This window comes from Varroa destructor, unplaced genomic scaffold (assembly GCF_002443255.2).
Source record: "Varroa destructor unplaced genomic scaffold, Vdes_3.0 BEIS01000004.1, whole genome shotgun sequence".
In the NCBI taxonomy this organism is placed as follows: Eukaryota; Metazoa; Arthropoda; class Arachnida; order Mesostigmata; family Varroidae; genus Varroa; species Varroa destructor.
The window spans coordinates 44,025,963-44,040,741 of record NW_019211457.1 but is presented as its reverse complement, the minus strand read 5'-3'; the positions used below and the strand labels follow the sequence as shown (position 1 = coordinate 44,040,741).

At 39.4% G+C, this 14,779-nt stretch overlaps 1 protein-coding gene across 7 annotated transcripts; it reads right to left on the bottom strand.

Moving 5' to 3' along the window:
- Positions 1-96: 96 nt before the first annotated feature.
- LOC111250419 (sphingomyelin synthase-related protein 1-like) lies at positions 97-13,866 on the bottom strand. 7 transcript variants are annotated; one of them, XR_002673358.2, is made up of 9 exons: positions 13,728-13,866; positions 9,417-9,979; positions 7,068-7,294; positions 6,406-6,630; positions 3,795-4,091; positions 3,255-3,369; positions 2,575-2,960; positions 1,872-2,352; positions 97-265 (listed from the first exon to the last, which is right to left on the bottom strand). XR_002673358.2 is itself a non-coding variant. In XM_022805650.2 (7 exons), exons 1-7 carry the CDS (start codon positions 13,791-13,793, stop codon positions 2,034-2,036), a joined length of 1,635 nt encoding a protein of 544 aa, XP_022661385.1. In that variant the 5' UTR covers positions 13,794-13,866; the 3' UTR covers positions 97-2,033. The 7 variants fall into 7 exon arrangements, 1 of the variants encoding a protein (XP_022661385.1); XR_002673355.2 differs by having other exon boundaries at positions 7,068-7,254; XR_015326809.1 differs by having other exon boundaries at positions 7,068-7,254; positions 9,417-9,612.
- Between the last annotated feature and the right edge of the window lie 913 nt (positions 13,867-14,779).

Sequence of the window (14,779 nt, the reverse complement as noted above, 5' to 3'; positions counted from 1 at the left end):
ACACCTTAAGACATCGATATGGACTTCTATACACTATTGTTCATGTAGCGCACAAGTCACGACTATCGCTATAATAAAAGTAATGCGTACATAAAATACATTCGTACAAATTCTGTAGTTTTTATTTTCAGAAAAAAATTCTCTCGGAATATATTTTTTTTTCTTTTTTTCGGGGAACTTGTTCACTGTATTAATGGCCGGAACTGCGGTCAGGTGCTCAATAAACTGATCTTGCATGCGACGACCATTTTCTTCATTGTCATGCCTAAAACAGATGAATGCAATATATAAAAATCTATTCTATCTCGTTTGAGAAGCAGTTTGGCCTTCGATTGGTCAGCTAATCGAATCTTAATGATAGTTGATAAGTTACTTATTAATTACATTGAATACTCACATATTTTGATAAATAGAATCGTTCGGGTCATCTAAATAACCACTCCAAAATATAAGATAATAATACTAATAATAATATCGGCTCCACATTGCCCATAGGCACTGTTTGCGTTCGTATTATACTACCTTATAATATTTCGATGCCGTCGTGTTTAATGGAATTGTTTATGTTTACGTATGTCATGAAATATGCCTAGAATACTAATTGAAAGTAATCATAAATAAACTCAGTCATAAGTAAAAGTGCGTTTATGGTTCAATATTTTTTGCTTTACAATAGACGAGCCATATCGCACCTTTTTTTTTTTATAAACGTTAACTTTCGATGCGAACACTTATGTGATTGGCTTGTAGATTTGGTACGTAATTGATGCAGCACTGGTCATTGCTGTGGTAGAAGTACCTAGGTATTTCTACATCGACTGTTTCTTTTGGAAAATGTTTGTCTGACTCGGATCGCTTTTATAGGTTCTTTCATATATCTGTTCTGAGGGCTGGGTCGCTACAAATGGTTCTGAGAGACGCCGTTTTGTCCAAAGTGAGTTCATGATGAAGAATGCCTTGGTTTCTTTGGCCACTCACACGCAGTTTACATCACACGTCCGCTTTAGAACTACAGCTTCCCTATTACACTACACCTTCAAGAACACTTTCGTCCATACGCAGCATGCGTAGGTATACAAGACAACAGGTTAAAAACGGTAATACTAGCACTAATCGGAGCCGTAGCAGCAGCGCCAGCTTTAATATTCGGCCTAGTAACAACAATGGCATTTTCCACATTTAACAATGCTACTTGACAGAAGAACAGATAGAGGTTTAAACCGTTTTTGTTGTTGCACCCACGCTTTCTACTTGTTTTTGTCTTCAGAGGTATTAGGGTGATACTTCCAAAGCTAGAAAAAGTAGCTGCCAGTCATGAATCTTTTACGTAATACTATTTGTTCTGTTCTCGTGCATACATATAGAAAAAATTAATCGGGTCATCTACTAAACAGCCATTCCAAACAAATGTGTGCACTTTTTGAGACATTACTTTTACTGATTTCGTAGAGTTAGTCATTCTACTATGCAGCATGAGCTGTCCACGGCTGGTAATAGCTAAGTGATGTCGAACCCTTGGTTCGCTTTGGTGAATCATTTTCGATGGGGTTTTTTCTGCTTCGTTTCGGTCAGCTCTCGGTAACACCAGACTCTAGTTCTGCATAACCCAGGTCAAAATTTTTCTGCTTGCTAACATACTACCGTATACCTATTCTATTGGTTTGTGTATCTGCGGTGACTGCCTCATCTACTGTTTGTTATATTACTAGACGAATTTGTGTACACTCGACATTAAGTATTTAACAGTTGACACTTAGTTTAAGCATTTGCCCAGTTCGTGTATATATAGGACAGTTAATTTTTTGTAGAGTGAGCGCGGTTTCCGTAACACATCACTGCTAGTACCGCCAGCATCATTTATGTATACACACATGTAAAGTCCTTTCTCGGTTGAGGTATTCAAGTTCATTCACGCCCCGAGGTTCCATTCGCAAAAACTCCATCTCGTCAAGATGCCTGCGTCCCATTGCAGGCAGCCTTGTATCAGGTAGAGGAGAGGAAGCGCGACATCTCTCCATTCTCGCGTATCAAGGTTATTCAGGTTTTTCCGATTCCGCTCGTTTCCGCTTTCTACGTATTCTCAAAAGTGGTATAGCCGCCTGGCTAACGCCAGCAACGGCAGCTGTAAAAGTATCGGAAGTAGCAACCCCACTGGTGGCATGGTCGACGGTGTTTCTTCGCTGTCTCGTTGTGGTGTCGTGACGGTGGAGCGTCTGCCCGCGAGCTTCAACACCGGCCCCACTTACTTCTCGCTCATCAACTCCGCTTCGAGCACTGTCCAGTCGTTCGAGTAGAAGGATGCGTTTGCTCACAACGCGATTGTACAGACGCGTTGTCTTAATCCGCAAATACCTATTTCATCATGATCATAATAGCGTGTTCAAAAATTTGTTAGTAGGATTAAGAAATATTATCTTCGCAAGGGAGTTGGTGGTGTCGCAAGGTGACGTATATTTAAATACACTTTTCAGATTTTTCATATATCTGTACGTTTTGCACTAAAAGATGTATATAGTCGTTTGCATACTGTTAATAGCTCGAGGTAAAAATTCGTTCATGACCGCCACTGCCTACCTAACCATCGAGCGTGGAGTGACGAACTCGTTCGGGACAATGCCGTCGACGCCACTCTCAAAGAAATAGAACAGCGGGAACCAGATTCTTGTGCGCTTAGAATCCATTTGCATTAGGGCGCGATTGTTTGCCAACGTATGATAATACAAAAATAGTCTTGTGGAAATGTAGAATGCAACGAACACGTCGATCGAGTAATGTTCGTGGGCAGCGAGAATGAAGAAAATCCCAAACAGATTCACCACCCACGAAAGCGTGTGCAGATAGTAATAACTTCGCGGCGAGTATTCGGTCACGAAGAAATTGAGCAAAGTGAGCACTGTAGTATGACCAGAGAACATATAGTCACCACACGTGCGAACGCCCTGAATCAGCATACCACCGCCCTACGGAGTGGAATGGAAGCAAACACAGAAATGATAACGACAGAGTGACATAGATTTCGCACACACACGCATACTTAATGAAAACACAAGTGCCAGATGACATGCTTGTCTTTTATGATTGTCAGCAGTTAAATTTGTTTGTTTGAGCGAATTGGTGTGAAATGGGTCGCATCTATCGTTGTGATCGACTGATTTGCTGCCAGTAATTGGACTTTGCCTTTTTCGTAATCAGTAGCTACAAAATTATAGAAATTCTATTGGATGCGTTAAACTATTCCTGTCGATGTTGGTTACCTGCCAAATTTGAAATGCCTGCTGAAGTTTCTGCCACACGTCCCCAGGCTGACGGGCTCGACACTCTAGATGTTTCCCTGGCACCGACAGTGATGTGATGAGCATCGTCACGCATCTGTGACCACCGCAAATGATAGAAAACAAACGCAATCCAAAAAGCCTGTAACGCTATAGTACAGCTCATTAAAAAATAATTAGTTTGTTGCGGTGGTTTAAAAAATCAGAAGGCTTGCTCAGGCATAAATTATCACTTCACCAAACGCAATTTGCTCGCCTCGTGTCTGCTTTTCGTTACAGGGTCAAATTGCAGATTAAACCCTTATACTCAGCATTACGATCAGTAACAATTATAATAATAACTATTATCATTAGTACTATTACATACTCATACTACGGAACGACTATGGACAGCACGCTACTGGGTACGTGGTTGTGCCCTATTCTGTATAATCCCTCGACTGATTTGTGTCATTTCACAGATTAGTAAGTTTTTTAACTAGTCGCCGCTGTTTAAGCGTAACCTGCCTTATAAAAACTTACCTTAACAGAAATACGGATCCGAATAGGGAAAATTGGCGTCGCAACAGGATAAACCTGTGCCGATGGAAGACAAGAATACCAACCCAGATAACAAACAAAAGAACGCCGGCTAGTTCGCACATGGCGAACGCCCATGGAATGTGGGGTACGTTATCGAGAAAAATATCGGGCAATGGGGGATAAGTCTCCATTGAAGGGACCCGATCGTGAACGACAACCATGATCAATGACGTAAGCGCAGTCACCGCAAAAAAATACACCATCGCCACGACCGTTTTCCAGATCTCCGGTTTAAATCTGTAAGAAAACCACCATGCACTTTTCTGAATTAGAAATCACGATACATTTTCGAAACAGGATGAACATAAAATAACTGGCACTGGTAATTACTATAATAATTAGCATCAGTTCCATAAGAATCGAAATAATCATTTTCGTCGTTCTGGATTCGGTTCCGTGTTTAATTATATCACATGCATTTAATAGACATGAAACAAAGCAAGATGGTTTATAGCGATCTTTAGCTTCAATGATGATAAATTTATTGCTAGGCTATTCTGTTACACAATAGTTAGACTTATTTTGTAGTGTTTTCGGCTGTTATTATTCGTTTTTCTATAAAAGTGTAAAGCACGTTCGGCCAAAAACAATTTCAGTTATCTCAAATTAATACTTACTCAATTTCTGGTTTTTCTCTTGCAAGGTACGCGAGACTCTCGTGTCTGGTCGTGTTGCTTGATTTAAAGCGGAGAGATTGCTCTTAAGAGAAATATCAAAACAATAAACCAAAAATTGTGCTAGAGATCAAAACTATCCATAACTAAAGCCGCTGTAGGTCACTAAAGCGAATACGATACACGAGTACTGCTTCGCTTACGTAGTTCTTCTGATTTCAATGAAAGGTGAGCCCAGTTTGCGCTGGCATAAAGGAAAACACAATGGCAATGTGCATAAAATACTTAAAGAGCTAACGGATTCTGACAACGATCGAAGGTTCGCGTTCGTCACAGCTTGCCCTGGACTAACATCAACAAACACAGCTTCATGCTTCTAATTTAGCGGAGACAGCTATCTCCTTTTATTTAGAGCTTTCCGTTGAGTATTGCTGGTTAATCGACCTATAAAAGCGCTTATGCATCACAATCGTCGGTAAAGTACAGTATGGTCGGAAGACTGCGGCGCCAGCTAAAGAGACCTATGACTGATTTTTAAGCTTTCAACGATTTGCTACGACTTACACGATATTTGTCTATTGTAAAGCACATATTAGGAGGAATAATGTTCGTTAGCCAGCACAAGCATGTGGAATTAGATGTTCCCTATTACTGAGACCTGCTTCTCAAATTTTTTATTCCTACACAATTTTTGGGTTCGTTACTGGCATGCTCTTATTAAGAACTTCTGATCATTGAATTTTCGCTTTAACAGAGCATTCGAGCACACAACAACATATCTGTCGCCTATCCAGTTTGAGGTAAGCCGAAGCGCTACGTTACGATAAATATCGATGTGGTGTTCGGTGGCGCTCCTCGGAAAACCCACCCAGACTACGTCTGTTACCGATTTCGATGCAGTAAGCGGAACCAACGCTAGAAACATGGATCCTACCGCAGTAAGACGCATTCCAAAGCTCAATTATGGGCACATCATTTTAAGGTCTCTCCCAGACTGATCGTCTAAGCGCCTTCTTTTATTGAAGCTATTGGGCTTTTCCAAAACGCTTTAAGCATCGACTAAAACATTGATTTATCTTCTAAAAAGCTATGTTCTGTACTATTCGAGGTAACGATATTTCTATTCGTCATTTTCCGCGGCATTTACTGAGTAATTGTCTCAACTGAGAGCACGACTAAGTTCGTGCAAAAAATTCACCATTTCAAACCTGTCGTAATTAATCCCCTTGTTGTCTATTCGATTTGCAACGCAAAAAGCACTATTTTTTTTTAATGGGGCTCAAATCCGAAATAGCTTTCAAATTATCTAAAATGTTGAGCCAAGTTCCACAATGGGTGTAGCTCACAGACACTGTGATGCTAAACATATTCTAGTTATCAATGGTGAGAAAAAAGCCCACCATTTCCGAAAGTAATAACATTACCACGTAACCGCCCGCCGAACTCATGATTAAGGGGAGTTCAAAGTTTATTTCGAAAAAAAAGCAGAGGCGTTATGTTAGTTCTATCTTCTAAGTTTTGTTCTTTGTTCCATTGTAGATTTTTAATGCTAATGTTATTGATAAAATACATATTACGCGAGCGGTGGTGCTATAGAATCCTAATCATCGATGTATCTTTATATACTTATATATTTATACTTATATTATACATATATTATTATACGTTCTATATTGCTATCTATGCGCATTTTCTGTCGTTCATTGCCAATACAGTATTAGTTCATTTTAAACCAAAGGATGATCATAGCAATAATTTGAAGATGGTCAGCGGCAGGATTACAATTATTTTCGTGATTCAGAACAAGATCAATCCTTTCTGTGATAGTGGCCATGTAGAACGTTAAATCCACTTTATTTTCTTTAAATTAAAAAAAAAATTTTAAATAATTTATTAACTTATGTTTTCATTGTTCACACAGCGATTAATGCACTTACCTCTTTCGGGAGTTCTCATTGAGAGGTGTCGTTTCGTCATCATTCTCAAACGAGAATATCGACGTCGTGTCACTGCGATCACTCCTGTCGGCCTCCTCATCTTCATTATTGATAATGCGGGCTTGTCCGGCTTCTGATTCGTTGTCAGAATCGTCTGATAAACCGATTATTATACGATCCGCACCACGGCGCATACGAATTGCCCGATATGAACCCAATGTATGCCTATACAAAGAGTAACATATGCGAAGCAGAGGTAAAGAAAAATTGACGTTGAAATTCAACTATAAGAAATGTCGTCCAAAAGGTGATCCCTTCTGCGCCGATATGGGTGTTTAAAAGCACGAGTTACATCCATCTGGTTATAGGAAATCTTACGACCCCAAGACTATTGAAGACTATAGAGGGTACTGGCAAACGGTCGAATTCACTGAGCTCACACGGATCGATCTACAAGATCGTGTTTAACAGGTGGCTTATGGTAATAGCCAAGGTTTTCAATATTCTAGAGCGTCAAAAAGATAATACCACATAAACCAGCTAAATCATTCAACTTCAGCTCAATTAAAACCAAAATAAGCTGCTCAATCAAAATAGGTGTTATCTTAATAGTAAAATTTCTCATAACAGTTGAATCAGCTGAAAATTTATTACGTATTTACCTGTGAGCGACTTCTACTGGGGAGTAAACGGGACACGATGCGCAAGTACTTTTAAGTTCCCTGATATGTCGCGCAAGTATCTTAATATCGCCTAGACACGGCAGGCTCATTGGGGGTGACCGAAGATCCGCTTCTCGCAGCTGTAGCAGAGCCTGACCCGAGATCTTATGCTTCCTGAAGCTTCTTTCTACATCAGGAACCCCAATAGATGTAAGCCAATCGCAGACCTGTTGTGTTATATAATGGATATACCAAAACAATTTGTTGTCTACCATTTTTTGAATCATCCTTATTCCTTCTTTTTTATTTCATTCATCGTTTTTACTTGAACTATTTGTATTTGATTAAACAGGCATAATTGGAGGTGACAAAAACTAAGATTAATCATTGTATTGCAAAAATACCAAAAACTGCAAAAGTTTTTTTTATTATCGTGATTTACGTGCGGTCTCTTCGATTGAAATTAAATAGATTCTAATTCGGTAGAAAGCTTATAAATCCATACGGCCGCACTCACTCCGTCGCACTGGAAAAGGAAGAAGATCGCTATGTATAGGAGATATCGACTTTAACACGTTTTGCAGCTGTTCGGGTTAGGGCAGTCGCACAGACCTCTGTCTGCCGGCTCTAATTGGAATAATTCCGCGTAAATCCCATCTACAAGATTCCTATTTGTTGGAAGTACGTTATACCAGTTTTCTTCGACACTTTTGTTTGGGTTCATTCTAAATAAATTCGTATCAGCAAGTCTGGCATGAAACTTGACCAAAGCAACATAAAACAACTACATAACAACGATGCAAGAAGTTCGCATGTTTTGCAGAAATGCAGGAAATCCACGACGGTTGACGGCCATTTTGTGTATTGTCCAGAGCGGATATTTCACAAAAAAAGACCAGACAAGATGGCTAAATTGTACAAATAAATAGAGCAAAAGAGATTGATGGCGACAGCAGCATTATAGAGCTTTCAGAAACATTTAGCAATTTATATGACAGTATATTCTGTGTTATTCAACACAGAAATATCGACATGATCGCAGGTCTGTGACTGGAAGTATCTCTAGATGAAAGAGCTCGATAAAATATGGCAAATGAAAGGATGTAGAATTATTCCAATCGTTTTTTTTCGTTACTCTGAATTACTTACTTTTTTAGCAACATTAGCCATATCTTACACTAGATTGAATGTAATATTAATAGTATTATATTATAGAATGGCACCATGGTCATGCCACGTAGTTAGACCTATAATAAACAAGCAGGAAATCATTTTTTTCGGTTATCAGATCGAGTGTTATTATCTGATAGCAACTAAAAAAAACTAAATGCTAAAAAGCACAGCGCGAACAAAATGAAATCTAAAATACGAAATAATATCTCGTCATTGCAAATCTAGGTTGTAAGTAGACAATTGTAAACATAATGAGAATTTTACAAATGAAACGTATAAGCAGGTGCCGAAAAGAAATAACTGTTTTGAAATTTTGTTATTTCGAAATTTTCCAGTAAAGTAATTTTTTCCCTCGTACAGGTTTGTGCGTTATTGTAGTGTCGGGATTATAACAATATCAAATGATATTTTGTATAAACTAATTGAGGAACAAGTTTCATACTGTATTGGCAAGATACGAATGTAACATTTCGTAGGTCCAAATATTTGGAATATTGCTTAACATAAATAATGATAATAATAAGAACCTACTGAAACCTGTGTAACTCTTGGAATACGCTTTATTCTACTCATAAGTGTAGTAGAAGCGGCTCATGTATTACTCAATTTAGAGAAATTTCGTGGTGGCTGAGCGATCCAGTTCGTTGACTAAAAACATTTTACTGAGAACTGGCCAGCCTGTATTTTTTTTCTGAGCGCTGTATTGAGCGAAGACGTAAGCTGTCCTGCATTGATTTACACAGTGCCAGAATCATGTTCTTGTGGCAACTGGTAATATACTAATTGACTATCCAGCCCACTACGAATACGGACGAATCTACAGGAATAAACACAAAGGTCTTGCCAATTAAATATATTGCCATCATACAGATTGCTGTGCATTTTAGGTTTAGACAAATCTTAAAGAAAAAACGACGCCAGGGGTTGAGCTCTGGAAGAGCGGCTAGTACACGTTTTTCGTTTGGATACTGATGGATTTCATTCAACTACCGAATTCAGTTCAATTAGAAATACGTTTTTTCAATACAATAGTTTACTTTAGATACTTGGCTTTCTTTTACCGTGTTTGTATAAGGTACACTCTGCGTTCTGTTGTGCCTTGTTCTAACTGTTCTCGTTACAAACAGAAATTGTACTTCGGTTTCCTGGAAGCGCAAAACGCGGCTGATGACTTACTTGCAATACGAGATGTCTTGTACTCCGATATATCGCAGACGCTAAGTTTTAGCTGAAATGCTGGAGAACGTTTCATGTTCTTTCAAAGACAGCATCGGGACTGATTTTGTGCTTCTATTCGTTGACGATCCAGTCCGACGTTATCGAACTGCTTTGCCTGTTAGTGGTCATAATTAGGGGTGCCATCCATTGCGAGCTAGCGAAAACAATGCACAGTTGGCAACTATGACAGATGGCGCACCGGACATATGTTCTGTGTCTCCAATGCTTATTCAAAAATTCCTCTATACTGACATCAAACATGGTTAAAGCATTAGCAAGACGCGTATACAGACTGAGACGTCCGGATTCGGACGAAATGTAGCTGGCTGTTTGTCGTAGCGGACATGTGTTAACCCTGTACCCTTAGCACCGCAAGGAAGCCACCTCTCTCTATGAAAAAATTAACAATATTATGATGGTGAAAAACAGTGCGTCGTTTTCGGAATCTGAGCGAAGACTAGTCGGGGTCAAATATTTTCACGCTGGACGAACCACCACCAACTAAAATCTTCTTCTCTTGCCTGAAATTGACAATCTGCGTTATTGCCACAGTTCATGCGACTTCTGAAAAACCCGGAAAAATCATGGAGACAAATCGGAAGATCCTCAGTGAGGTGTAGGTTTAAAGGCCTCGAAAATTCATAATGGCTTAAAGGGCTAACTTCGATACACCTGTCTTTGTTACAAAAATTAACGACGGTTTCGGAACAGATAATATTAATTTCTAATTGGGCCATCTAGACAAACTTCAACCGTCAGTCTTTCGAGACCTTTTGAGACCTTAAAACCCGTTTGTCGTTTTGAGCCCTTGCAATTTTGGGATTTCTGACCTGCTATTAGACCAAAGTTTAATTCCGGGTTAGATTCCGAATTGAAGTTAAAATCACTGTGAATGATGCCTATAATAAGTAGGCATCACTTCCAAGACCAACACCTCTACTGCATGCAAGAAAAATTCGTTGAAATGCGTTTTTGTTTAGATGCATTTCTAACAACAATGCATAAGAAAAATTCGGAACATATATAATAAATTTACATAGAAACCAATTAAAACTTACTGAAATCTAAGTGCAAAGGTAAATAAGTTAGAAAGATCACCATTCAGCGCTCAACATCTTTTCCTACGGAACAGCTACGGATAAACAGCGAGATAATGGCAGGATTCAGTAATAGCATAATTACAGATTCTAGCCATAATAAATAGCATTCATTATTCTTAACCAGCAGCTTAGGTTGAGATATATTCCCGAAAACGGAAACCGGTGGACAAGTTTGTGCATATCGATAACAACGACACCAAGATGACTCCTTCAACTGGAACTAAACGTACGCGAGGAAAGAATAGCTAAAGAGTGAAAAAAGCATACGCAGGCAGACTTCCGCAGAAGTGTTAGTGGTAAAAATCTACCTTTTATTGGTTATATACTGTTAACATACAACTATTTGGTCATTTGCATGAAAGATGAATCCATTGGTTCACGATTCTTTAAAAAAGAATCTGTTCATGACTACGAGCTGCCTGCTTTCCTTTCTAGAAACCTCAGGCTAATACCACCGTCCTTGGGCTATGCAACATTCAGACGACAGAATGCTTTGTCAGAAATAATACATGTATAAAATGACTGCGAATAGAAGTAACTCGTAAGGTGAAAACGTCTAAAATACGTATGTGTAATTACTGGTGATATTTGTGACCGTCTGATTTATATTACTTGCATTGTCGGACGATATAAAACATACCAGAATTTATTATTGAACACAGAACATTTTCATAGGTGGCTCTAATACTCCTCAGTTTTATTAGGACCGAGAATTCGCGGAACTGGTACGGGTATAAATAGCCCGTTGAGAATTTTTCATAACCGTTTTAATTGAGAATGCGTCAACAAGGGACCTAAACGGTTATGGTAACTCATTATTTGTTGAAGAGCGCACGGTCAAAAGCCAATCGCGCCTCTCATTGGCTCGAGTTATCATTAACATCTTAACAGTTAGCTACGCATATTTCAAGTACGGTCAGGTCGTTGGAAAAAATCCTCGACGCGATGAATCAACTTTGCTGGGTCATTCGAAAACGTTAACAAGATGAGTATTCAGGACATCACGACGTAAATATCTGCACCGTCCACAAGAGGACTGTCGGAAACTGGAGAAGTCAGGCTGTGAAACTGACACACTTGATCGGCTCGAAATTTCGCTATTGTTTATTACGAGCTTCAGGTTTGTTAATACAAGGCAAACTCAACCGGTAGTAGGTTTATCGTTGTACGTCACCTTACGGTTGTTCGTCTAAACATATTTTTCTCCATTAGTTAACAGTCGTAGCGATGAGACGCCGAACCCAGATGAGATCCACTAGACTCCTCTTGAGAGGAAAGTCATACATTCAAACTTAGTAAACATGAAGTTGACTAGTAGAACCTACAGAATAGACATTATAGATCTATATCCGTCAAACTGTCTTACAAGCTATAGTCCTGTTAACGTCGGCGCAGGTACGCCAGAAAAATAATCAAACTTAACCAATCGATGAGCGTAAAGTCCGTTACAATGATTATTATAGTTAGCTAGCTAAGACTAATTAGAATAGGATCGAAAACACTCCTTGTGTCCCTATAATAGATCTCTTTCGCTATAATTAAAACCATGATTATCGCATTAGTAACTGAAGTGTTATCGTCATGGCCACCGTCGTTACCAAGCCAGACTTTTTGCGGAAAGTGCCATATACTTTAATCGACAATGAATTTATTTAATTGCTGAAATAACCAACGCTAACAAAAGTACATTCGAGTTTGTTTCAGCTCATTTACATTTAATGACTGCGTCAGTTTCTATAAATTAATAAGAATGATTCCTGTTTTTTTCTCATTGGTAAGACCAAACAAGCACTCAACTTTTTACTTTGGAACAAACTGTACGGAATAACAGTTCACTGCATACACAGAATATTCGCTGGCTGGCTGACTGTCGTTATGTAACTATGTATTTTACTACTATTAGGTACCAGAGCATTGCTCGATAGCACAAGGGACTGTACGAAGGACTTCTATTAAATAATTGTCACTAGTGCTAACAATTACTAAGTCGCCCTGAATCCAAGTATGAGTTTGAAATTCAAATACTTTCGTTGGGCTTCCAACAGCTGGCTTTCGAACAACCAGCATTCTTAATTTGAGTTTTCCTGTAATCTTTTTTTGCCCTGACGTCGGTAGATTTATTATAATTTGTAGATTATCAGTAGCTTTGAGTACCACAAATAAATCAAATACGAGCGCTTCGACGCGATCTATAGCGTTGTATAAAATTGTCACCAAACTGCGAAAATGAAATTTCCACTAAGGGTCCCTATCTACAATTTAGCCGGGTTGTAAACGTGGTGCAATTGACGGCAATGATAACACTAATCGCCGCTAAAAAAACAACCAGTCGTGCCAAAAACACCCTTTTCTTTTTGTCAATTTATATTTGGCGGCTTTGCCTTATGTACATCAACGAAGATGAACAAAGGCACAAAAACACATGCACCTATATCCAGAAAAGCATGTAATGCGTCTTAAGAAATCAATACTTTTTGTCTTTCCCGCGACTGCAATTAATTTCGAATTCTAAAGCTTGAAACATTTGTCTGGATCGTAATGGAAGAGGGATGTCTACTTACTTCTCTGTACGTTGTGGTGAGCACGTCATGGTAAAAGGAAGATAAATAAAAGACAAAAACGGTCCGCGTATACTTTTCATTTCTACGCTTCTGATGGATAGCTAGTAATCCAATAAGAAGCTATGCAAATACAAAAGAATTTAATTGCCAATAAATATTTAAATATTAAACCGTAGGTGAGTTATTGCGACTTTTGTTAATTCAGGTTTGATATTCTTATTCATTCAGTAACGAACTAACTAATACGTTCTTGTCTAAATCGTTTGACGTTCCCGAGTTCAAGCTACACAAAGGACAACATATTTAACATTTCGCTCCTAGCTTCCTTCATTTATCAATTTTAGTAACTCTCTCCGAGAAGTTTTGACTTTTGACGGTTTTTGTTAAGTGAGTTAGTATTTCTAATCTACTATACTGTCTTTACATTTTTTTCACTGAAGTAGCACATCCTTTCTCTACCCTATTTCTTTTGGTCTTTTATAACTTTCTCCGGTACTTTTATGTAAATGTCAACCTCTACAACCATTTCTATTCCACGTGTCATTTCACCTACAATCGAGTACCGAACCTTTCCATGGAATACCTGTTCCTCCAACAGATTCACGTACCTCATTAATGGTCCACAGTTCCGGCGCTGTATTTGTGAACGTAGATAATGGCAGATCGCCTTCCATGATTCCGCGCACAGCGGATCTGCACTCGTATCGGCGGAATCACCTGCTACTGCTGTTGGTCCTGTTTGCTGACAATCGCAACAACTGCTAAATAACAACCACAACGCGAACTCTTGTCTTGTTTTTTTTTGCTGCCACGCCTCTGCTGTCTGCTCGTTCTTTTGAGCCCAGCTCCCCGACCACATAGGCACATATCATACGGCGTTAAGCGAGCCTTGGCCCTCTTTCCATACACGGCAGATAGAAGATTGACGAAAAATCTACACATACACACATATAGGCAACAATTTGATGTAAAACGTGGGTCGAGAGCGATTTGTCGTCACTCAAGCTGCTCACCGCTCCAGTGATCGGCATCCGAATTGAGTCCTATAGACAACGTTGGCTCCCGTTATGACCTATAATGCTTCTAATGGTCTACACGATACTAAAAAAATGCTAATAATAGCCTGTAGAGTGTTCATCACATTCAAATGCCGGGTTAATGTGGGCTTGCTTAGTGTCAGCTGTGTCGGCGCTGCGGTCACTTTTACTAACTCCTTCTGGCACTATTTTCCAGCACGCCGCCCAGTGAATGGATCTTTAGCAGCAATAGAACTGGTAGTTTCACTACGAGAGGTTCGATCATTCATACTACCCCGCCACCGGGCCATCGAGAGCGCCCACACTCCGAAAACGTTAGTAACGTTAGCTGCAACGACGAAACCACACTACTAGGCGAAACCAGCTACTGGAGATTTGAGTGTAAATGGAAATGTAAGCTCTGCAGAGAGGGCATTTGAACGACAACATTTGAGTTCGACTCACCTGTGCGCTACACCCTGTTCCGCCTCTTTCGTACTGTCGATGACAGCGTCGATAGAATAAACAATGCTACAGCGGATGTCGTTCTATTACGCAGCCTGATAGTTCTGGCTGACATTGTTGAATAATGGAAACCAAAACAAATCCTCTGAGGTTTCCGCGCAACGGCATCTGCCACCTAC